The sequence below is a fragment of the Bufo gargarizans genome, chromosome 3 (genome assembly GCF_014858855.1).
Source record: "Bufo gargarizans isolate SCDJY-AF-19 chromosome 3, ASM1485885v1, whole genome shotgun sequence".
In the NCBI taxonomy this organism is placed as follows: domain Eukaryota; kingdom Metazoa; phylum Chordata; class Amphibia; order Anura; family Bufonidae; genus Bufo; species Bufo gargarizans.
Genome location: NC_058082.1, coordinates 398,732,992 through 398,759,248, shown reverse-complemented (window position 1 = coordinate 398,759,248; position 26,257 = coordinate 398,732,992). Strand labels below are relative to the sequence as shown.

At 44.6% G+C, this 26,257-nt stretch overlaps 1 protein-coding gene across 1 annotated transcript in view; it reads right to left on the bottom strand.

Annotated features, from left to right (window-relative positions):
• MED20 (mediator complex subunit 20) overlaps positions 1 to 26,225 on the bottom strand; it is a 31,506-nt gene extending 5,281 nt beyond the window's left edge. The window contains exons 1-3 of the mRNA XM_044288294.1: positions 26,061 to 26,225; positions 14,904 to 15,058; positions 4,349 to 4,602 (exon numbers count right to left, since the gene is read on the bottom strand). Of these exons, the coding sequence (XP_044144229.1) occupies positions 4,349 to 4,602; positions 14,904 to 15,058; positions 26,061 to 26,074 (423 nt within the window). The 5' untranslated portion in view covers positions 26,075 to 26,225. The remainder of the gene's footprint in view (positions 1 to 4,348; positions 4,603 to 14,903; positions 15,059 to 26,060) is intronic.
• Between the last annotated feature and the right edge of the window lie 32 nt (positions 26,226 to 26,257).

Below are 26,257 nucleotides of genomic sequence, written 5' to 3'. Positions count from 1 at the left end.
CTGTAAAAGAGCAAGAGTTAACAGCAAAACAAACCTCAATACTGATTACCATTATTCTGTACTTTACAGAAACATTTCATGTAACTGTACTACAGGCACATGGCAGGGCTCAGAAGGGAAGGAGTGCATTATGGCTTTTGGAGGGCAGATTTTGCTGGAGTGGTTTTTGGGCACTATGTCACATTTGAATACCCTCGGAGGTGCCCCTATAGTGGAACCTCCCCCACATGTGACCCAAGTGTTTGAAACTACACCCCAATAAATTTTTCTGGGGGGGTTGGGGGGGTACTGAGTACTTACACTCAACAAGCGTTTCATAGAATTTAGAAACACTTGGCTGTGAAAATGAAAAATGTAATTTTTTTACAAGAAAGGCCTCTTTCAGACAAGCGAGTTCCACACTCCGGACTCGCAGCATGAGTATGCAGCAGCTCGCGTCCTGACCTCCCAGCACTGACGGGGTCACATAGCATTATATTGATTTTTTTATAGAGTAAAGTGACTGGCACTCGACCTTTGACACCATGAGTTGGTATACAAGGAATACAATTTATTTGCAGAGTAAAATGTTCATCCACATTTTACATGGTTCATACAATATGTATAAAATTGCAGACAGGAACAATTATGATGATTACTGCAGTATGTATAAAATCTAAGATAAGATATCTAAAATAATTCGCATGGCTAAAAATCATAATTATAACTCATACCAACATGAATTCGCATTGGTATAAATTATAGTCCCAATTCTTAAAGCCTATGGGTGGTATTTGGATGGTCCTCTCACTCGATGTTTAGTAGACGAAATCCACTGTTTAACTATAGTAGACAGTGTAATTTCGAGTAAGTAGTTGAGTCAGTATGAAATACTTCAAGAGAATAGATGTTGAAGAAATGACTTTTTTGGATGATGAAATCGAATAATCGATAGTGGTTTATTGTCAGTCTGTACCTCTGCTGCTACGTGGCGTCCCACGTCATTATCCGACCTTACCTCCCTCCTGTGGATGACTCCGGCTGTGTTAGTTCGCTGTCTGGGTACAATACCCCACGTGGTCCTGGAGGTGTCAGCTCAGCGTCCCACATGCTCAGGTAAACTTGGTTCCCGGCTGTACGGTCGAGTCTTGGATATCAGAGGTGGTATAAAAGTTCGTAGAAAAGAAGTGCTTCTATTTGTCAGATGTTTTAATCGATAAAAAGTTAAGAGTAGGTCCTGCGATATGAGAATCCAAACCATACACGTTTCGAAGTGTATGCTCACTCCATCGTTGACCACTGATGAAGGGGTGAGCATACATTTCGAAACGCGTATGGTTTGGATACCCATATCGCAGGACCTACTCTTGACTTTTAATTAATGTTGGTGTGTGTTATAATTGTGATTTATAGCCATACGATTATACCCATGCAAATTATTTTAGCTATCTTATCTGCGATTTTATACATACTGTATTAATCAACACAAGTGTTCTTATCTGTGATTTTATACATATTGTATGAACCATTTCATCCACATTTTACTCTGCAAATAAATTGCATTCCTTGTATACCAACTCAAGGTGTCAAAAGTCGAGTGCCAGTCACTTTACTCTATAATCAATTTTTGTTCCTTCTCTTGACTGGGTGGGTCAATATCTGACTAGAGCACCTATCCATTCCTTCAGCTGGGTGAGCCTCTATTCCTCCTTTTTTTAATATTGATTTATGATGCTATGTAACCTGATGCTATGTAACCTAGTGTTCTCAAATGTATTGGATAACACAGACATAATGCTGTCACTGTTATCCAATACATTCCAGAGCTGTAAGGGTTACATAGCATCATAAATCAATATAATGCTATGCAACCCCGTAAGTGCTGGGACGGTAGCTGCTGCCAACTTATGTCGCGAGTCCAGAGTGTGGAACTCGCTCTACTGAAAGGGGCCAAAGTTTTAATTTTCACAATAACAGGAGAAAATGCACCTCACAATATTACCCATTTTCTCCTGAATACGGAAACATATCAGCTGTATGACCGCACCGCAGAGTTCAGAAGGAAGGAGCACCATATGGCTTTTGGAAGGCAGATTCATTTTCAGGCACCATGTATCATTTGAAGACACATTTAACGTACTCTTACAGTGGAAATCCACAAAAAGCGACCCCATTATGTCACTGCTTTTTGGGTTTTGTTATTGCAGTGTACACTGTGTAGTAAAAATGACTATTCTGCTCCATTTTATTTATTTTTTTACATTTTACAACTGTAACACTAAAAATAAAAATCATGCTTTTGAGTCACCATTTGTTTTGTATTTTTCTGCCGATAGTCTTGTATGAGGGATCAATTTTTGTAGGATCAGGTGATTTTCATTGGTATCATTTTGAGGTACATTTTTACTTTTTTGATTGCTCAATATTAGACTTTTGTGGTTTAAGGTGAATAATTATTATTTAATTTTTTCATTGTAAATGGCTTGATGAGGGGAAAGGACATTCTATTTTTGTCCCACAATGGGACTTTAAAGTAGCACTCACACAAAAATGTTTTATTCTCTGACCTGTTAGAAAGGTGCATGATGAAATCTGTAGTGAATGTAATCTTCTCATCAGTGACTGTATTTGTGAGCTATCACCTCTCTTCTAATTTTTAGCTGTGTAATGTGACCAACGCTCTGATCTCCAACTGACAGGACAGGAAGTCAGTTACTTCTCTATTCATTCCTATGAGACTGATATTGAGGCTTCCATAGGAATACACAGAGAAACGGACTTCCTGTCGACACATAAGATGCTGTGTTATTTGGAGAGTCTGATTGCTAGTCACACACAGCAGAGAAGCAGAAGGGAGGAGATAGCTCACAAATACAGTTACTGGTAAAGAGATTACATCATGTACGTTTCTAGCAGGTCAGAGAATGAAACTTTTTGCGGGAGTTTGATCACTGTTTTAAAGGGGTGACATGTCCCCTTCACCCAGGCAGCCCCTGCACATAAAATAGGCTAGGGTAGCGCTAAAGCCTGCCCATTAATGCTGGTGACATTTCCAGGAACACTGCTAGATGGAAAAATTTAAACAAAAAAAGCCCTTGCCCTGCACAAATGCTTCAATGCTCATTTCAGAGGGGCTGCCTGGGTGAAAAAGGAGATATGTACGTGTTCACCTCTGAACCCGGACAACCCCTTTATTGCAGCACAGTATATGCTGTATTGTATTGCATTGAACTGCTAGCATTAGGCCGGGTTCACATCACCGTTTATTTTTCCGTTCTACTGATCTGCCAGAAGATCCTGTACTTTAAGCATCTGTTATGCTTATTTGGCATCCATTTTAGCCATTTCCATCTGAGATGCAGGACTTTTTTTTTTCGTCTAAAATAACGGATATCAGATGCAAATGGCTAAAGCGGATGTCAAATATGCAAAAATGAGCATAATGGATGCTTAAAATACAGGATCCATTTTTTTTCTGTTCTTCTGACAGATCGGAAGAATGGAAAAATGAACAGTGATGTGAACCCAGCCTTACACCAATAGTTCACCTATGAGACCGCAGCGCAGGTGGATGATGAAGAGTCAGAGGGAGCCCCCCTTCCTTTTCAAGCCCCTTAGATGACGTGGTCAGAATTGACTGCAGCATATAAGGGGTTAGTCTGCCAGCATCGGAGCTTTCTGTGACGCCAGTAACAGCCGGCCCCTGCTGATGATGGAGCGATTGCTGCTCCTGACTGATCAGCACGTCGTACTAGTATGGCTGAGGTCGGGAACGCACTTCCCACTGCGCCGTAATAGTATGGTCGAGGTTGGGAAGGGGTTAAATACAGACTATAACAAGCTCTTTTGACAGTACTTGGTTCACATTACGTACATAGAGTCCGTTTGAAATGGTCTGCTGAACCTATGTCCCAGTTGCAGTTTTATTGAACAGCACAAAGAATTAAGCGACCTCCGTATCCAACAATCTATATATAGACTCATAGCTGTGGTTCACCTGATTAAAACACTGTTTTTCTTTTGTTGTTTGGAGGCTCCGTTCCTGAGTTATGATACTTTTTCTTAATATGTAAATGAGATATTTGGTACAATGAGGGCATCACCATTGCTATTGTTGCACCCTAGCTCTGATGGTTTCTGTGACCAGCCCCCCCCAGCTGCTTTGACAGGGCCAGGCAGTGGTGAAACAGCAAGGGAGGAGCTGACCATAGAAAGGAGTGGGGCTTGTCATGTCGTATTATTTTCACCATATCCGGCAATCTCATTTTCACATTTCTAGAGCACTAGCCCAGGACAGAAGATTCTAGCTCTAATATTTCAGACACTTTGACGTTTTCTGTTTATTTGTTGCCAAAGAAAATGAAGATACCTCTACAGATATCCCTCGACCACTCTGTCCCATAGTGACTGTGCCAATCTTGACAAGGAAATCACAATACTGGTAACGTGTGCCGCGTGTCTCCATCTTGTTGGCTTTTGCATTTTGGAAGAATCCTTTAAGTTTTATCATCAGTACATCCAGGTTCTGGTCAGCAACTAAGCAGGGACCATTCTCAAACAGAGCGAAGGTACTGAGGGGGTATTCCGAGCAGTGCATGATGTACAGAAGTTTTCCAGACTGACCTAGTAGATGCACAGAAAAATTGTCAGTTTCTAATTATATAAGCAACCCAGGTAATAAGGGGTGGGGGTGAAAGGGGAAAAAAAAAAAAAAAAAGGCACACACATACCACATTAAAATACAATATAGCCAAGACAATAGACAATGCCGCCATCGATTTTGTTGGATAAGCAATACAAGCCAGTAACAACACAAATGCCAGAATGGAAATTGCTCTCTTTTGGGGATCTTCCTTGTGCAAAAGATATAACATGCTATGAAACGTGATTTTACTATGTTTCCTGTGCACCCGGCTAACTCCGGAATTCCCAAAGAGATGAATGGAGTGGCCACATGCATGCCTGACTGGTTGCTCCGTTCATTTCAGCGGGGCTGCAGGGGGTACGGGCCCCTGTTCTCGTGATCACTGGGGGTCCCAGTGGTAGGACCTGTGGAAAGGGGATAACCTCTAAAAAACGGAATATTCTTTTAAAATAGCAACCCAGGAGAGAACAGGTCAGGGGCACAACTCTAGAAATCAGGAGCAGTTATGGAAGATGACTCCCAGGCCTGGACTAAAGATGAAACATGCTTGAACTAGGGGGTGAAGAACAGAGTAATATTACAGGTTATTAGATTTCTGGAGAAGACAACTGATCCGTCGGTTTGTCTATTGGGTCTGCAAGATGATTTGATAGAGGGCACGACTATTGGTATTAGTAGGATACTGTATAATGCCAGAAAGAGGATAGCCAGGTAATGGATTAGTACGGATGTACCTACCAAACAAGAATTTATTACTCGTCTAAATGTGCTCATTAAAATGGAAAAAGGGGTTTATTTTAAAAGGGGTGCTATTAAAAAATTTGATTCTATTTGGGGTCCGTGGGTACAAACGCCAGGTATACCTTCTAGACGACTTCTCCTTGCTAATGTGAGGAGGAATCTGCTGGGGTGAACAATGTAAAGGATTGTAGGATCACGGTGATGGCTGTAGTCCCGTCTGTGATGGCACTGAGCGCTACAATGAGAGGAAGTACTGTTGGCTGTGTTTGCACTGGTGTGACTTGGGGAGGGAGGGGATATGTTTTCATGTATTTTATGTACGTGCTACCTCTTGGTTCATTTCTTGGATGGACTGGATTCCACTTTTACTTTTTGGACATGTACATTCATACTGTCGTATGTTTAATTGCTACATTTTTTTTTTTCTTGAATATAAAAAAGGATCTGATTTAAAAAGATTTCTGGAGAAGAGTCATTGATCCAGGGAGTTATTCTGATTGCCTGATTGGAGTCGGGAAGGAATTTTCCCCCTAAAATGAAGAAAATTGGCTTCTACCTCACAGTTTTTTGCCTTCCTCTGGATCAACTTGCAAGGATAACAGGCCAAACTGGATGGACGGATGTATTTTTTTTCAGCCTTATAAACTAGGTTACTTTGTTAAACAGCTTAACCCCTTCCCTCCACCTGCATAAATGTATAATGCAGCTGGTGGGTTGTTCCAGCAAACTGCTTTACATTTACAGCACTGGGGTGGTGCGGTGACAGGAGCTATGGCACACTAGGTGTCAGCTCTAGCATGTTGCCGACACCCTGCTGCATCTAGTCTGTTCGACAAAGGCCCCCCATTGGCCCACAATGCGACTGTGGCATGCCGATGGGTTTCCAAAACAGCCATTCTTGTATTTCTATTAGGCGCTGCCAGAGGTAAGACCTAATAAGATCTGTCAGGAGACTGCTAGACTCAGAAGGGAGAGGTTGGGAAGCCTTCAGTGCAGAAAGCCCAGGATAGAAGCATCAACTCCCGACAAGATATGTCTCAACAACTTTATCCCTCACCTATTCGCCTCTGTCACCAGTTCTGAGGGGTCAAAACTGCTGTCAGAATCCCTTTTAAAAAGTTAACCCCTTCTACCCTGGACCAGTTTTCACTCTTCTTCCCAGGCCATTTTTTTGCAAATCTGACATGTCACTTTATGTGGTTATAGCTTTGCAACACTTTTACATATTCAAGCCATTCTGAGAATGCTTTCTCGTGACACATTGTAGTTTATGATAGTCATACATTTGAGTCAATATATTTCACCTTTATTTGTGAAAGAATCCCAAATTTACCAATAATTTAGAAAAATGCCCAAATTTATATTTCTCTACTTTTATAATAGATAGTGATACCTCATATAATAGTTATTACTTTACATTTCCCATATGTCTACTTCATATTTGGATAATTTTGAAAATTACATTTAATTTTTTGGGGACGTTAAAAGTTTAGAAGCAAATCTTGAAAATTTCCAAAACCCACTTTTTAAGGACCAGTTCAGATCTGAAGTCACTTTGTGGGGGCTTACATAATAGAAACCACCCAGAAATGACCCCATTTTAGAAACTACACCCCTCAAGGTATTCAAAACTGATTTTACAAACTGTGTTAACCCTTTAGGTGTTCCACAAGAGTTAAAGGGAGTCTGTCACCTCCATATGGCCATATACAGTGCTTACATGGCTCTGTAGCACACCTATACAGGATTGTAACAGTACCTTTGTTCCTTTCTTTAGACTTGCACCAGCAGGAAAAACTAAGTTTAATTCATATGCAAATGAGCACTCGCAAGTGCAGCTGCTCTGCCTTCTTTTCACTTTACTCCTCCCCAGCGTCTTCCTTTGCCCGCCCTCCAAGTCCAAACCTATCGATGAGGCAATGTCACGAGTTAGAGATCCAGCGACAGAACTCTGCGTCGTCAAGCAAAAAACAAACGGAACTCGGGTACAGACACACAACAGTTTATTGCACAAACAGAATCAAAGGAGGAAAACACAGGGAAATTGAGAGCTCTATGTACCGTCCACACAGTGGGAGGAAAACCCCCACTGCGCTACTGTCTAGTAATACTCCAGAGGGGCGTGACTAAGCAACTCCTGGTATTCACTAGGGCCCCAGATGGTAGGGTTAGGCTTTGCCGCAGGGAGTTGCCAGGGTCCACTTTGGAGCGTGAGCTAGACAGACAGTGACAACAGGAGCAAAAGGGACAACAGGTACCAGAAGGTACCGACGGTACATAGGCAAACAAACAGGCAAATACAAGCAGGCAACTAAAAACGCAAGCAGGAGTTCACGCAAGGGAACAGGAGTGGCAATGAGCAGAGAAGGACTAGCTCCACCAGTGGTATACTGCATGTAGGGTTGGGCGATATACCGGTATCACGATATACCGCGGTATTAAAAAAACGGCGATATCGCCGTTTCCTAAATACCGCGGTATTTCGTGACGTCATAGAAGCGGTCATGTGCGCTGACCGCTTCTAAATCTGCGTCCGCCCGCCCCAGCATGAACCTTACAGCACATTTACAATTCAGCCAGCGTGAGGGAGGGAAGGAATTCTGTGACTCGCATTCCCGGCACCCGACCTCTGAGAGGACGCTGTGATCCGCGCAATTAACCCCTCAGGTGATCACAGCGTCCTCTCAGAGGTCGGGTTCCGGGAATGTTCTTAAGTCCCTGCATTGGTGGCAGTGGGCAGTTCTGATCGGAGTCCCAGCAGTGTAATGCTGGGGCTCCGATCGGTTACCATGGCAGCCAGGAAGCTACTGAAGCCCTGGCTGCCATGGTATGTTAGTGAGCAGCATTATACTCACGTGCGCCGTGGCCACTGGACGCTCCTTCTTCTCATAGGTCTGCGTGGTGCATTGCTAATGGTATAAGCATTAGCAATGCGCCGCACAGACAGAAGAAGGAGCGCCCGGCGGCCACGGCGCACGTGAGTATAATGCTGCTCACTAACATACCATGGAAGCCAGGGCTTCAGTAGCTTCCTGGCTGCATTGGTAACCGATCGGAGCCCCAGCATTACACTGCTGGGACTCCGATCAGAACTGCCCACTGCCACCAATGATGGGGGACGACCCTGTGGCCTCCACTCCAATGATTAATACTGGGGAGGGAGGAGGGGGGGCCCACTGGCACCAATGATGGGGGGACGACCCTGTGGCCTCCAATGATTAATACTAGGGAGGGAGGAGGGGGGGCCCACTGGCACCAATGATGGGGGGACGACCCTGTGGCCTCCAATGATTAATACTGGGAAGGGAGGGGGGCCCCACTGCCACCAATGATGGGAGGGGGAGGGGGACCCTGTGGCCACTGCCACCAATGATTAATACAATTAACGTCTCCTTGTGGCTGCCTAGCTGCCCCCATACAGTATAACGTCTCCTTGTGGCTGCCCGGCTGCCCCCATACAGTATAATGTCTCCTTGTGGCTGCCCCCATACAGTATAACGTCTCCTTGTGGCTGCCCCCATACAGTATAACGCCTCCTTGTGGCTGCCCCCATACAGTGTAACGTCTCCTTGTGGCTGCCCCCATACAGTGTAACGTCTCCTTGTGGCTGCCCCCATAGAGTGTAACGTCTCCTTGTGGCCCCAAGTGTTTTTTTCTTCTAAATGGGCATTTATCGCGATATATATCGTTATCGTGATAAATTTCTTAATATCGTTATCGTGGGAATATTTTTGATATCGTCCAACCCTAACTGCGTGGCCTTGCCCATAGCACTCTGCAGCAAGGCATGCTGCAGCAAGGGCTTGCTGAGCAGAGACATATGAATACACACAAGGTGACTCAAACATAACAGGCAGAACAGATAACAGAAACACAGGAAAGAAGACGGGAATGAACAAGTAGGAAACCCACAGAGCACAGACAGACACGGATCCCATGGGTCAGCAGCATGGGAGAGTGGGTACAAACAAGGAGCAGGACAAGACAACACACACCAGGAGAGCTGACCCAGAACTGAGGAAACCTCAGCCTTAGGCCTCATGCACACGACCGTTGTGTGCATCCATGTCCGTTGTTCCGTTTTCCGTGATTTTCTGCGGACCCATTGACTTTCAATGGGTCCGTTGAAAATTAAGAAAATGCACCGTTGTTCATCCGCATCCGTGATCCGCGTTTCCTGTCCGTCAAACAAATATGACCTGTTCTATTTTTTTGACGGACAACGGTTCACGGACCCATTCAAGTCAATAGGTCCATAAAAAAACACGGATGCACACAAGATTGACATGCGAGTCAGTGATCTGTGGCTGTAGGCTACTTTCACACAGACGGATCCGCAGATCCGTCTGCATAAAAGCTTTTTCAGAGCTGAGTTTTCACTTCGTGAAAACTCAGATCTGACAGTATATTCTAACACAGAGGCGTTCCCATAGTGATGGGGACGCTTCAAGTTAGAATATACTACGAACTGTGTACATGACTGCCCCCTGCTGCCTGGCAGCACCCAATCTCTTACAGGGGGCTGTGATCCGTACAATTAACCCCTCAGGTGCCGCACCTCAGGGGTTAATTGTGCGTATCATAGCCCCCTGTAAGAGATCAGGTGCTGCCAGGCAGGAGGGGGCAGACCCCCCCCCCCCCCCCCCTGTATTACATTCAGTGGTGGCCAGTGCGGCCCCCCTCCCTCCCCTGTATTTAACTCATTGGTGGCCAGTGCGGCTCCCCCCCCATAATTTAAATCTCCACCCTCCAACCCCTCATCATTGGTGGCAGCGGAGAGTTCCGATCGGAGTCCCAGTTTAATCGCTGGGCTCCAATCGGTTACCATGGAAACCAGAACGCTACTGCAGTCCTGGCTTCCAAGGTTACTTAGCAATTTTAGAAGAATTATACTTCCCTGCGATGTCTGTGACCGGCCGGGCGCTCCTCCTAGTAGTAAGTGACAGGTCTGTGCTATAGGAAATGCGCCGCACAGACCTTTCACTTACCAGTAGGAGGAGCGCCCCGCCGGTCACAGACAGCGCAGGTAAGTATAATGCTTCTAAAATTGCTAAGTAACCATGGAAGCCAGAACTGCAGTAGCGTCCTGGTTTCCATGGTAACCAATCGGAGCCCCTGCGATTAAACTGGGACTCCGATCGGAACTCTCCGCTGCCACCAATGATGGGGGGGGGGGGGGATATTTTAATTAGGGAGGGGGCCGCACTGGCCACCAATGAGTTAAATACAGGGGAGAGAGGGGGCGCCGTACTGGCCACCAATTAGTTAAATACAGGGGAGGGAGGGGGCGCCGCACTGGCCACCAATTAGTTAAATACAGGGGAGGGAGGGGGCCGCACTGGCCACCAATGAGTTAAATACAGGCTCATTTGCATATAATTACTTTGGTTTTTTCCTGCTGGCAAGTCTAAAGAAAAGACAAAGGTACCATGCACTGTACTTGGCCATATGGAGGTGACAGACTCCCTTTAATGGAAAATGGAGATGAAATTTCAGAATTTCACTTTTTTGGCAGATTTTACATTTTAATCCATTTTTCTTCCAGTAGCAAAGCAAGGGTTAACAGCCAAACAAAACTCAATATTTATTACCCTGATTCTGCGGTTTACAGAAACACCCCACATGTGGTCGTAAACTGCTGTATGGCTGACACGGCAGGGCGCAGAACCATATGGTTTTTGGAAGGCAGATTTAGCTGAACTGGTTTTTAGGTGCCATGTCCCATTTAAAGCCCCCCTGATGCACCCCTGCAGTAGAAACCCAAAAAAAGTGACCACATTTTGAAAACTATGGGTAAAAGGTGCCAGTTGGTACTATTTTGGGGTACATATGATTTTTAATTGCTCTATATAACTTTTTTTTACGAGGGTCCGTGTACCGTTGTCCGTGAAAAAAATAGGACAGGTCCTATTTTTTTCACGGACTGGAAACACTGATCACTGACGCGGATGCCAAACGGTGCATTTTCCGATTTTTCCACGGACCCATTGAAAGTCAATGGGTCCACGGAAAAAAACAGAAAACGGAACAACGGCCGCGGATGCACACAACGGTCGTGTTGCATGAGGCCTTTACCTGAGGGATTAGGTCATGTGACTTTTTTATAGAGCAGATCAGTACGGACGTGGCAATACCTAATATGTCTTTTTACACAATAATAGCATTTTTGAAACCGAAATAATGATGTTTTAGTGTAGCCATAGTCTGAGAGCCATAGCTTTTTTATTTTTTGACCGATTGTCTTAGGTAAGGTATCATCTTTTGCGGGATCAGGTGACTGGTACTATTTTGGGGGGTATATGCATTTTTGATGGCTTGGTATTGCAATGTAAGATGAAAAAAAATGGCATTTTTATTTTATTTTTTACGGCGTTCACCTGAGGGGTTAGGTCATGTGATATTTTTATAGAGCAGGATGTTACGGACGCAACTTTTTATTTATTTATTTTACTTTAACACAATAATAGCAGTTTTGAAGCAAACAAAAATCATATTTTAGTGTCTCAATTGTCTGAGAGTGATATCTTTTCTAAATTTTTTGACCAATTGTCTTAGGTAGGGTATAATTTTTTGTGGGATGAGATAACTGAGATAAGGTGACTTTTTTTTTTTATGGTGTTTATCGGACAGGGTGGATCATGTGATATATTTATAGAGCCGGTCATTACGGACACGGCGATACCTAATGTGTGTTTTTTTTGTATGTGTTTTTTTTTTAATTATAAAATAAGATAAGATAAGGGGAATGATTTTTTTATTTTTTTTTTTTTTACTTAAAAACTATTACATTTTATTAAAACCACTTTTTTTAAACTTTATTTCTGAGGTGGGGGGGGGGGGGGTCTGATCTCCTCTGCAATGCATTACAATACATCTGTATTGTAATGCATTGCCTGTTCGTGTATTAAAGTGAGTAGTACACTAACAGGTTGCCTAGGAGACCCAGCCTGAGGCTGGATCTCATGGGCACCCGTAGAAGGCAGGTCCCGATGCCATGAAAGGCATTGGGCAGCCTCTGCATAGCATCGGGCTGCCTTCTGACACATCGAGTCCTCGCCACAGCAGTGACACAAACCCCTTCTATGTCGCCACTGCCCCTAACAAACAAATATAGCCCTGCCACTGCACAGAGTGCTGCAAAGAAATAAGAATTTATTTCCCTGATAAGCCATGAACTGTGGCAAAACGCGTCGGATGACTCTTTAGATGCTTATTTAGTTTGGTAGGAGAAGCAGGGCGAGTGCTCCGACTACAGCCTGTCAACAATTCCTCTATCTAGACTAGTATAGCAGGGACAGACAGGACGTTCAAGATAGTGAGCCTAGCACTCCATGTGACGTTTCCTCTCCGCAAACAATAAGACAAGGGAACTAGGGCTGATAAGTACCATTAGTCTTTCTCCTCCAAAATAAGGAACTGTGATTTAGATTTTAGATTGCCTCATTTCTTTTTAATGATAATATGAAAATAAAAGTCACGTTTTATTTTTCTACCAAGGTATACTCAGTCATATTTAGCATTTCAAACCCCTTCTATGTCGCGGTCAGCGCAGATCGCGACATAGAAGGGGTTATTCCGCCGGCATCGGCTTCTATAGAGGAAACAGCAGGGGCCCGGCTACCAGGGACTGCCGGACCACTGCAGTGATAGGGCGCATACCACTACGGTGCCCGCCCCATCACCATGACATACTATTACGACAAATTGCGGGAACGCAGTGGCTTCCATGACGTAATTTTTATTTATTTATTATACACACTTATATAGCGCTTCTAATTCCGCAGCGCTTTACAGACATTATCATCCAACTGTCCCCAATGGGACAACTGTCCCCAATCTAAGGTCCCTATCAGTATGTCTTTGGAGTGTGGGAGGAAACCGGAGTACCCGGAGGAAACCCACGCAAACACGGGGAGAACATACAAACTCGATGCAGATGTTGTCCTTGGTCGGATTCAAACCTAGGACCCCAGCGCTGCAAGGCACCAGTGCTAACCACATGTGTCGGGAAGGGGTTAATATTACTTTTCTACTGACCTGAGCAAGCTTTTTTTCCTGAAAATTATCACTTACAACTAATAAACAGAGATACAAAATATCTGGTTTGTCCAACACATCTGAAGTGGTTACTTTCCTCCACATCTTGCACTAATGATATTATTATACCTCCAGGCTTTCTTTTCACCACCTGATTTGGCGCCCTAACGCCATCAAACGTTGCCCTTTTTAAAGCTCATGGGGTCCTCTTCAAAAGGCTTAATTTCAGACAGCAGCTGAACACCTACTTACTCTATACATGAAATGTATCATAACTTATACACCGACATAAGGAATGCAAGGAATCTAGAACAACAGATGGCTAGCTTATGCAAAACCACAGATTGCTCTCACAGCGTGTGCAAACCATGGGGCAATTTATGGTCTATACAAATCTGCCTCCTCTCTGATGCCCATTAGGCCATGTTCCCGATTCTGCATCGAAAATCTTCATCAGATATACTGACATTGTACATCCACTGTAAGTGAATAGGACATCATGGAATAATCACCATGCTGCGGATTTTAAAAACTGCAGCATACGCATTATTTGTGTGGATTCTTCATGGAATAGCTGTCGACAGGTCCCACTGAATTACAACATGGCTAATCCTTACATGGATCTCCTGGCACATCAGTGGTAGAAAAGTGTTTGTCTCCGATTTCCACTGCAGAATCTTTGAAAAATATTTTTTTTTTTAGGTCATCAATATCAGAACGGAGACGGTCCGACACCCCGGCCGATCAGCTGTATGAGGAGACAGCGAATGCAGTGAGCACTGTTGCTTTCTATGGCAAAGCAGTAAGAGAGACAGGAGACAGCATGTGTACACTGCACGCACCATCTCCTCATACAGCTGATTGGCGGGGGTCCTGGGTGTCGGACCCCCACAGTCCTGAGGATAGGTCATTAATACAACCCCTTTATTAAAAAGACCAGTTACAAATCTATGTTGAGATATTTTGAGAACCCAATAGCTAAATGGACTGGAAGAGGGTAATACTACTTTTCATAGATCATTTGCCTCCCCAAGTCCGCTTGGCAAATCATAACAGGACTGTAGCTACAGAGAGTGTACCAGGGTCCTGGTGCCAGAGCGGCCAAAACAAATTCTCTGTTTTGAATGAAGACACCATTATTATGGTAGAGGTTACACCTATGAAGTCATATGGATTAGCACCTCCCTGAACAAAGTACCAGGATAAAAAGATTATTAATTGGATTGTCCAATCTCACTTTTTCAGTGCTGCCCCTGGTCCGCATCTTGGCACTTTCTGCCTCTTCTGGGGGCAAATACTTTTCTTTAGATTGACAGCACAGGCAGGTGCAAAAGTAGTTTTTATGACTTCATTATTTGGAATGGTTTGAGGATCACTAATGGTCTAAATTAAAGTGACTGCGTGACCACTACTGGCCTCCTCTCCCCCATTTATAACTGCATGGTCCCTCATTTTACAGAGCACCTGAATGACACATAGGTCAGTGTAACGTTCTAAATACCTGTTGACCCCACAGTGGTCCCTGCAGTGTGGTAGGTCTCACAGTCCACAAAGAACGTCCCTTGTTTCTCAGCTCCCAGCTGCTCCAGTTTGCGAGTAAGGATTTCAACAGTTTGCTGCACACTTTTCCCTTCTGCCAATGGAAACTGTGTGACACTGTAATAAAAGACAGACAGTTCATGGCATAACTGGCAGCAAAGAAATGTAGAACGTCAGACACAAGAGCCTTTTTCAGCACAGAAATCTTTTGTCAAATTCCCATACAAACCTCTATGAAATCCAAAGATAAATGGCAACATACTTTTAAAATCCTGTCAGCAGGATTCAGGCTCCCAAACCACCACCACTGCCTACCACCAATACAGTGTGTATAAATACAGCCAAGTCACATTTTTATGACCACTTCCTACTTTAGAAGTCAGCAGCACATGGCTTGATGCATACATAATGTGTGCGATAGGCTGTCTGCACATGTATTCCTCCTTACTGTCATGGGTAAAAGGGATGATTATTGGCTCTCGGGCCAAGGGTGGCAGTATTCCTGAAACTGCCCAGTTTGTGAACTATTCTCGTGCTGCTGTGCTGAAAGTGTATCACGTGTGGACAGATGGAACCACTGAGGATAAGTGACGTGGAACCTGCAGAGCACCACATGCCACTGAGGTGAACGTTGGATACAAAGGACACACACGCTATGGTGGAGAAGCTCACCACCAAAATAAACCAGGGGCTACCAGATGTGTGTCTAAAACAGTTCAGCTACGCCTACTGTGTATGGGGCTCCGAAGCAGACGGGTGGTCACTGCACCTCTGCTAAGTCGCATCAGCAGAAAATAGTACATAGAACCGCGGCACTCGAGTTTAAGTGAATAGTTATTTATTTATCCATCCAGAAAATTAGGCTAAGGCCTCGAGTGCCACAGTTCGATGTACTATATACTGATTGAAGTTACCGCTGAGCACCAGAATTTAACTACGGAGTGCCGTCCAAACCACCTCTAAATTGCATCAGCAGAAAAGGCTTCAATTTTTGTGGCGGTATTAGAATTGGGCCTCTGCTGATTGGCAAAGGGTTGCCTTCTCCAATGATTCATGTGATGTGTCAGGCAAGAAACATCAGAGAACAAATTCCCTGCTGGAAGAACACAAGCTGGTGGTGGTAGTTATGGGCTGGGGAATGTTTTTGTGGCATTCTCTGGGTCTACTCATCCATTTGGGAAGCATTCTCAACCAATATGGGTATGAATCCATTGTTTCAGATCACGTATACCCATACATGCTGATTGTCTTCCCTGGTGTGGATGGGATCTTCCAGCAAGGCAATGCGACATGTCACAGGACTAGAAATGTCCAACATGACCCAGACTTCCAATTACTACCCTGGACCCCTAATTTCCAACTGAGCATTGGTGGGATGATCTCGATCATCATATTCACTCTATGAATCCTCCCTCACAAACCTCCCAGCAACTATAGCATGTATACAACCATGTCAGCATGGTTCCAGATACCTGTGACAACCTACCAGGACATTATTAGGTCACGCCCAGACCATCTAGCTGCTGTCCGTGCTGCACATGGAGGTTTCTCTGTATATCAGTTGGTGGCTATAATAATGTGACTGATATGTGTAGCTGCCTATATATGTCCTCTATACATACTCAGTACATGCATTTTTTTAAAAGATTCTCTTTCAATGTTGAACATGTTACATGCAAATTCGTTTCTTGAAGTCCTGAAGATGGGATCACAGCCATTGTGTCTGTTCCCTAATAATACAGGCTTGATTGACACCATCACAAGCTATTTTAAATCTTGAACATTTGCCATTGTCATCTGGTTTTCAGTGCACGTGCAGTGAATCTGGAATAATCAGCCCACTGCACATAAGTCAGAATAGCAGGTGTGCCAACCACACCTACAACAGCGCCAGGGACTGCCAACCCTCCAGAATGGTGTTATTAGAGAGCGGCCAAGCAACTCCCCATCCATGACTTCAAGAACCTCATAAGCATATAAATGCAGTGCTTAAATGAAACCTCTTTAAAGGAAATGTGTTACTAAATTTTTTTTACCAACCAGTTAAAACCAGACAGCGGCACAAACCATATCCGGGTTTAATTTTCCGATTGCAGATTTCTTTATTCTATTTCCTGAACATGATTATGGGGCGGCCATCTTGCCTGAGCTGTTCTTAACAGCATTTAGAAAGTATTAAGAAAATAGCTTTACGGCAGCCCCATGGGCAGTAGACACAATGGTCTGAAGGGGATTCCATTGACTTCTATGGGAGAGTTTTCTAGGTATGCTCTGTGACCAGTACTGAGGTCAGGAGGGAGCTGACAAGCTGTGATATCACTTAATGTGAATGGTGGATCCTGTGTTGTCTGTACAGAGAGGTGATATAATGAGGCTGCAATGACACGGAGATAACAGCACTAAAGTGATCTGTACAGACCAAGAAATGGTTCCTACTATTAGACCTAGTGACCAGTGGAAAAACTGCAAGATTTATGGGTTTTGTTTAAATATAGATATTGACATGGAAAATGAAAAATAACCCCCAAAAAATCTTTAAAAAATCTTGTTTAACATTTCCTTTAAAGGGAATGTGTTCAGAAAATTACCCATTGTTTAAAGCATGCTATTTCAAACATATTTTTTGAGAATTTTTGATGTTTTTTTAAATTTTCCATGTCAGTACCTATATAAAAAAAAATCCTGCAGTTTTTGCACTGGCCACTAAGACACTTCTGGTTCTTCTTGGTCACTTTACTGCAGTTATCCTCTTATCATTACAGGCAGGATTAGAATGACAATTATCATCTATGTATAGATAACACACGATCCACCAGTCACAATAGGAGCTATCAATACTTATCTATTCCCTCCTAAAGTCTGCACATATCACCTACTATACCTAGAAAACTCTCCCATAGAATTCAATGAGGTCCTTCCAGTCTATTATGTCTATGGCCCATGGTGTAAAGCATATACACTCACCTAAAGAATTATTAGGAACACCATACTAATACGGAGTTGGACCCCCTTTTGCCTTCAGAACTGCCTTAATTCTACGTGGCATTGATTCAACAAGGTGCTGATAGCATTCTTTAGAAATGTTGGCCCATATTGATAGGATAGCATTTTGGAGTTGATGGAGATTTGAGGGATGCACATCCAGGGCACCAAGCTCCCGTTCCACCACATCCCAAAGATGCTCTATTGGGTTGAGATCTGGTGACTGTGGGGGCCATTTTAGTACAGTGAACTCATTGCCATGTTCAAGAAACCAATTTGAAAGTAGCCATCAGAGGATGGGTACATGGTGGTCATGAAGGGATGGACATGGTCAGAAACAATGTTCAGGTAGCCCGCGGCATTTAAACGTTGGCCAATTGGCACTAAGGGGCCTAAAGTGTGCCCAGAAAACATCCCCACACCATTACACCACCACCACCAGCCTGCACAGTGGTAACAAGGCATGATGGATACATGTTCTCATTCTGTTTACGCCAAATTCGGACTCTACCATTTGAATGTCTCAACAGAAATTGAGACTCTGCAACATTTTTCCAGTCTTCAACAGTCCAATTTTGGTGAGCTCGTGCAAATTGCAGCCTCTTTTTCCTATTTGTAGTCGAGATGAGTGGTACCCGGTGGGGTCTTCTGCTGTTGTAGCCCATCCGCCTCAAGGTTGTGCGTGTTGTGGCTTCACAAATGCTTTGCTGCATACCTCGGTTGTAACGAGTGGTTATTTCAGTCAACAATGCCTTTCTATCAGCTTGAATCAGTCGGCCCATTCTCCTCTGACCTCAAGCATCAACAAGGTATTTTCGCCCACAGGACTGCCGCATACTGGATGTTTTTCCCTTTTCACACCATTCTTTGGAAACCCTAGAAATGGTTGTCTGTGAAATACTCAGACCGGCCCGTCTGGCACCAACAACCATGCCACACTCAAAATTGCTTAAAGGGGTTGTCCAGGTTCAGAGCTGAACCTGGACATACCTCCATTTTCACCCAGGCAGCCCCCCTGACATGAGCATCAGAGCAGTTCATGCTCCGATGCTCTCCTTTGCCCTGCGCTAAATCGCGCTGGGCAAAGGCATTTTTCTGAGTTCCGGTGACGAACCGGGCTCACCATGGGGCTGACAGGCAGCCCGGTGACGTCACCGGCACTGATGGGCGGGATTTGGCTCTGCCCTAGCCAGTAAAACGGCTAGGGCAGAGCTAAAGCCCTCCCCTCAGAGCCGGTGACGTCACCGAACACGCCGCTGGGCGGAAGTTACCGCCCGGCAGTGTGTTATTGAAAACACAAGAGCCTGTGCCCTGCGCGATCTAGCGCAGGGCACAGGAGCGCATCGGAGCATGAGATGCTCCGATGCCAGGCTCAGGAGGGCTGCCGGGGTGAAAATAAGGGTATGTCCGGGTTCAGCTCTGAACCCGGACAACCCCTTTAAATCGCCTTTCTTTCCCATTCTGACATTCAGTTTGGAGTTCAGGAGATTGTCTTGACCAGGACCACAACCCTACATGCATTGAAGCAACTGCCATGTGATTGGTTGACTAGATAATCGCATGAATGAGAAATAGAATAGGTAATCCTAATAATTCTTTAGGTGAGTGCATATCTAAATGCTTAAAAAAAAAAAAAGGGAAATCAGAAAATAAAAACAGATTTGAAAAAAAGGTTAAGTATAAGGCTGGGTTCACACCTGAACGTTTTACAGCGCGTTCCTACGCGCTGTAAAACGCTCAACAGGCAAGAACCAATGATTCCCTATGGGCATGTTTGCTTGTTTCCGGAGCTGCGTATGTAAACGCCCGATAAAATTGCGCATACAGAGCACGCTCAGGTGTGAACCCAGCGTTAGGGTTCATTCATGCACACCAACGTATTATGTTTCCATGTCGTGTTCCGTTTTTTTGGCGGACCATATGCAGAACTATTCATTTTAATGGGTTCGCAAAAAAACTGAAGTTACTGTGTGCATCCTTTTTGCGTATGTCCGTTCCACAAAAGAATAGAACGTCCTATTTTTGTCCGCATTACGGACAAGGATAAAACTATTCTATTAGAGGCCAGATGTTCTGTTCCGCAAAATACACAATGAACACGGATGGCATTAGTATTTTTTGCGGATCCGTGTTTTGCTGACTTCAAAATACATACGTTCGTGTGCACGAGCCCTTATTATCTGGTTTTAACTGGCAGAAAAAATTTCTGTAACGCATTCCCTTTAGGAACGCAGGTGCTGAACATACACACTATTAGGCCTCATGCACAATACTGTATTGTCCGTATTGCTGTCTGCAAACCACAGATCCTTATAATACTGACACCTCTATAGAAGCCGCGTTTTTCTCACTCCCATCACTAGTAATGACTATTCTTGTCTGTGATACGGACAAAAATAGGACATGGTCTATAACTTTGCTGTCTGTTTTTTTGGTGGACCCATAAAAAGGAATGGGTCCAAGTGCTATGCGCAAAAAAAATGCAGATTGGATTAAGATGCAAAATACGGTTGTGTGCAGTGGTTCAAATGTTCTCTTTAGGCCTCATGCACATAGCCGTTGTTTTGGTGGCTCGGATTCGGACCCATTCACTTCAATGGGGCCGCAAAAGATGTGGAGAGCACTGAGTTGCTCCGTTCCATGGATCCGCTAAAAAAATATAACATGTCCTATTCTTGTCTGCGCTTTGCGGACATGAATAGGCATTTATATTAAGGCTGTCTGTGCTGTTCTGCAAATTGCGGAACGCGCATGGACACATCCGTGTTTTGCGGATCTGCGATCTGCTGACAGCAAAACACACCACGGTTGTGTGCATGAGGCCTTAGGCTAGGGTTACTGGTCGCGGCCAGGATCGCAGAGTAGTGGTGATCCCATAGAAATAAATGGGATCGCCGTGCCAGTTGCAAGAAATCCAGCCGTGTTAGATGTCTTGCGACTCGTGTAAGTCTTAGACCGAACCTGTCACCATGATAAGTCTAATACCGAACCTGTCACCACGATATGTCCAAGACGTTCTGGACAGCTGTATGCTTCCTTCCTATGCTCCTTTGTGGGAACAGTTTGGCTCTTTTCCAGCATGACCGTCCCCAGTGCACAAAGCAAGGCCCATAAAGACATGGTCGGGTGAGTTTACTAAGGAAGAACTTGGCTGGTGTGCACACAGTCCTGACCTCACTATGTGGAGATTGTGAGCCAACATCAAGGTCTGACCTCACAAACACTCTTCTGGGAGGATGGGCAGACACACTCCAAAATCTTGTACAAAGCCTTTGCAGAAGAGAAGAAGCTGTTTAAGTCCAGTTTCACACTGGCGTTTATCTTTTCTGATATGCAGTGGTTTGTGTCCGACCGCCTTTCGCCATATTTGCCGTGTCCCTATTATAGTGAATGGCACTGGGTGGACTTGTGTGCAAACGGCAGTAGGGATTGAAAATAGTATTGAGCGAACCAGTTTTTTAAGTTCTGAGTCCAAAGTTCGGGTTATCGAAGAATCCAGTTATGGATTCCAAATTCCGTTATGGTCCGTTGTAGCGGAATCCATAACGGGATTCTTCAATAACCCGAACTTTGAACACAGAACTTAAAAAACAAGTTTGCTCAACACTAATTAAAAAAAGCTTAACTCCAGTGTGAAACTGGCCTTAGCTCCCACTCCATACTAATGCCTATGGGCTTAGAATAATAGAAGAAAACGTAAGGCAGCTCTCACCTGCAGTAGTAAAATCACCAGGGGTGCACGGATGCCGCTCCTGGATGCGGTATATACAATAAGAAAGAGAAGAAAATCCAGCTCTCTCCGGTGAAAAAATGAAAAACTTTAATCCAGCAGGTTTAAAATCTATACAGGTGTACAAATAGCAGTCAACGCGTTTCAGACCTCAGAGAAATATGGGTCCTTCCTCATGACAAACGTGTTTATGAAATGGGAGCTCCCTCTTAAGTAGCACATACTAACCCCAGGCTGATAGGTATCACCTGGGAGATGCACATGACACAGAAGAAAACCCTTTTTAATCAAGGGTAAATGCCAGCAAAAAGGAAAAAAAAAAAGGAAAACAGTCGTAACTGTTCCGATCAGAGAGCTTTTGAGATAGAAGCCTCTAATATTACTAATAGACTATTACGCGGGGACTATTTACAGCAGGATATACAACATGCTAAAAAAATGGTTTCACAAATCAAGAGACAGTTATTGATTTTTCCGGAACAGTCCCAGGCACGCAGACCACTAGTGAATTCCACTCACTGTCAGCAAGCAACTTATTTCGTTACACAATACAGCCAAGAGTTCTCTGCCATATGTAAAATTATGAAGAAATATCTGAATGTACTCAATTTTGATAACGAATGGTCTGATATTGTGTCCAACGGAATTAAATGTGTAGCCAGGAAAGCACCCACCCTGGGTAATATCATTAGTCCCAGCTTTTTTTCAGTGTCCAAAAAACCACAAGCCATCTGGTTACAGCATAAAGGGAATTTTAAGTGTGGTCACAAAAAATGCATTTGTTGCCAACACATGACCACTGAAAAAACGTTTAAGTCCATGAACAACGAAAGGGTATACAATATTCAGTCCTATATTAATTGTAATACCAAGCATGTGGTGTATCTTATTACATGTACATTGTGTTCTTTGTTGTATGTGGGCTGCACCACCACTCCTCTAAAAAATCAGATCCGCAGACACATTTCCGATGTGCCTCATTATAAGGACCGGAATGTCTCTGCGGTCAGCCTGCACTTTGCAGTGGCACATGCTGGTGATGTATCCCACCTACAGGTTAAGGGCATAGAAAGAGTTTTTTTGCCGCCTGGGGGGGGAGATCACAGGAGGAAACTCCTTAACAGGGAGGCCTTCTGGATCTTCCAGTTAGAATCTCGCCAGCCCTGTGGGTTGAATAGACGCCATGATCTCATTTTACAGTATTAATGTGGGATCGTGCCGTCTTTTCTCTTACACACATTCTTTGCCATTAGTATTTTTGCTCTCTTTGTATTTGTATTTTTATATATGATCACTGTTTTAGTGATTTAATTTACCTGTATGTAAGGTTCTTTTCCCTTTTTCCTTTTTGCTGGCGTTTGCCCTTGATTAAAAAGGGTTTTCTTCTGTGTCATGTGCATGGGAACGCCCACTTAGGTCTCCACCTCCCAGGTGATACCTATCAGCCTGGGGTTAGTATGTGCTACTTAAGAGGGAGCTCCCATTTCATAAACACGTTTGTCATGAGGAAGGACCCATATTTCTCTGAGGTCTGAAACGCGTTGACTGCTATTTGTACACCTGTATGGACTTTAAACCTGCTGGATTAAAGTTTTTCATTTTTTCACCGGAGAGAGCTGGATTTTCTTCTCTTTCTTATGGGCTTAGAATAGGGTGGAATTAAAGCTCTTGTAGGTGTCCATACGGTGTACCCCTTTACACACTAACAGAGAATGAATCAAAAGAGTAGAAAAAAATCCAGCAGCAGGCTCAGGATACAATCCAAGTTCTTTGTTTCTTCATTATAAAATCCATAGGCTGACCAGACAGGCAAGGTGTACGCATTTCGAATGTACGTCTTAATCATGGTGGTCAGGATTAAGACGTAATCAAAACATGTAGACCTTGCCTGTCTGGTCAACGTATGGATTTTATAATGAAGAAATAATAAGATTTTATCCTGAGCCTGCTGCTGGATTTTTTTTTTCTACTGTTTTGATTGATTCCTGGTCCGGGATCCGTGCACGGCGAAGGAGGACGGTGGGTGAGCTGAAATCTCTTTTTTTCTTATACTAACAGAGAAAGCTAGCAGTCACTGGTAATAGCTTATCGGGCAATCTTGACCTCTGAAAGAGCAGGGATATAAATGTGTTAGGCCTCTTTCACACTTGCGTTGTCTGGATCCAGCGTGTACTCCACTTGCCGGAATTACACGCCGGATCCGGAAAAACGCAAGTGTACTGAAAGCATTTGAAGACGTCTTCAAAATGCTTTCAGTGTTACTATGGCAGCCAGGACGCTATTAAAGTCCTGGTTGCCATAGTAGGAGCGGGGAGCGGTGGAGTGGCATACTTAGAGTCCGCGCAGCTCCCGGGGCGCTCCAGAATGACGTCAGAGCGCCTTATGTGCATGGATGACGTGCCATGCGATCACGTGATCCATGCGCTTTGGGCGCCCTGACGTCACTCTGGAGCGCCCTGGGAGCCGCACGGACGGTAAGTATGCTGCTCCCCCGCTCCCCACTACACTTTACCATGGCTGCCAGGACTTTAGCGTCCCGGCAGCCATGGTAACCATTGAGAAAAAGCTAAACGTCGGATCCGGCAATGCGCTGAAACGACGTTTATCTTAAGGCCGGATCCGGATCAATGCCTTTCAATGGGCATTCATTCCGGATCCGGCCTTGCGGCAAGTCTTCAGGATTTTTGGCCGGAGCAAAAAGCGCAGCATGCTGCGGTATTTTCTCCGGCCAAAAAACGTTCCGTTCTGGAACTGAAGACATCCTGATGCATCCTGAACGGATTTCACTCCATTCAGAATGCATTAGGATAAAACTGATCAGGATTCTTCCGGCATAGAGCCCCGACGACGGAACTCTATGCCGGAAGAAAAGAACGCAAGTGTGAAAGAGCCCTTAGGTTACTTTCACACTAGCGTTTTTCCTTTCCCGCACCGAGTTCCGTCCTAGGGGCTCTATACAGGAAAAGAACTGATCAGTTTTATCCCCATGCATTCTGAATGGAGAGAAATCTGTTCAGGATGTCTTCAGTTCAGTTGTTTTGACTGATCAGGCAAAAGAGAAAACCGTAGCATGCAAAAGAGAAAACAGTAGGAAAAAAAACTGAAGACTTTTTTCCCCATAGGAATGTATTAGTGCCGGATCCGGCATTCAAAATACCAGAATGCCGGATCCATCCTTCTGGTCTGCACGGATCCGTCTGTCCGCATGACAAGCGGAGAGATGGATACTTTCTTGCAATGCATTTGTAAGACGGATCCGCATAGGGATGCGTCTCACAAATGTTTCAGTCACGTTTAGGGCTCTTTCACACCTGCGTTATAGTCTTCCGGCATAGAGTTCCGTCGTCGGGGCTCTATGCCGGAAGAATCCTGATCAGTTTTATCCTAATGCATTCTGAATGGAGTGAAATCTGTTCAGGATGCATCAGGATGTCTTCAGTTCCGGAACGGAACGTTTTTTGGCCGGAGAAAATACTGCAGCATGCTGCGCTTTTTGCTCCGGCCCAAAAAACGGAAGACTTGCCGCAAGGCCGGATCCGGAATGAATGCCCATTGAAAGGCATTGATCCGGATCCGGCCTTAAGCTAAATGTCGTTTCGGCGCATTGCCGGATACAACGTTTAGCTTTTTTAGAGTGGTTACCATGGCTGCCGGGACGCTAAAGTCCTGGCAGCCATGGTAAAGTGTAGCGGGGAGCAGCATACTTACCATCCGTGCGGCTCCCGGGGCGCTCCAGGCGCATGGATGACGTGTTCGCATGGCACGTCATCCATGCGCATGGGGCGCTCTGACATCATTCTGGAGCGCCCCGGGAGCCGCACGGACGGTAAGTATACCGCTCCCCCCCTCCCCACTACTACTATGGCAACCAGGACTTTAATAGCGTCCTGGCTGCCATAGTAACACTGAAAGCATTTTGAAGACGTCTTCAAATGCTTTCAGTACACTTGCGTTTTTCCGGATCCGGCGTGTAATTCCGGCAAGTGGAGTAGACGCCGGATCCGGACAACGCAAGTGTGAAAGAGCCCTTAGATTGGCGGATCCAGCAAGCAGTTCCGACGACGGAACTGCCCGCTGGATCACACTGCCACAAGTGTGAAAGTAGCCTTAAGTGACAGGTTTTATTGAATGATTTCCTGTAAAACAAATAACCAGGCGGCAGTGATTTGCTATCCATGATGTGATGGCGGACACGTAACGCAACATCACATTTATTATGTCACCTGACACAAGTTGTATGTGCAAGATGTGGACACAATTGCTATGCCTGACTGTTCTTTATAGTCAGGGCCACCGCTAACCCTAACCCCCAGAACACACACCTGATCTAGAGGCTATTTTCACCACCTCTCATCTAAACCTCCCGGGAGCCCATACACTCTAGGTAATACAATATCATACACTTACCATGTCACCCCCATGTTTTGTTTTTCTCCTCAAACTGTACTTTAAAATGAAAGCGCACAGATATTACGTCACGGGAGGGACAAGTCGACTGGTAGTCAATCCCACATGACTTTAGCATGTCACCTGACCGTGACATCACAAGGCCCTTACGGCGCATAGACTTTAGACACAAACATTTTAGCTGTGGCGCACTCACA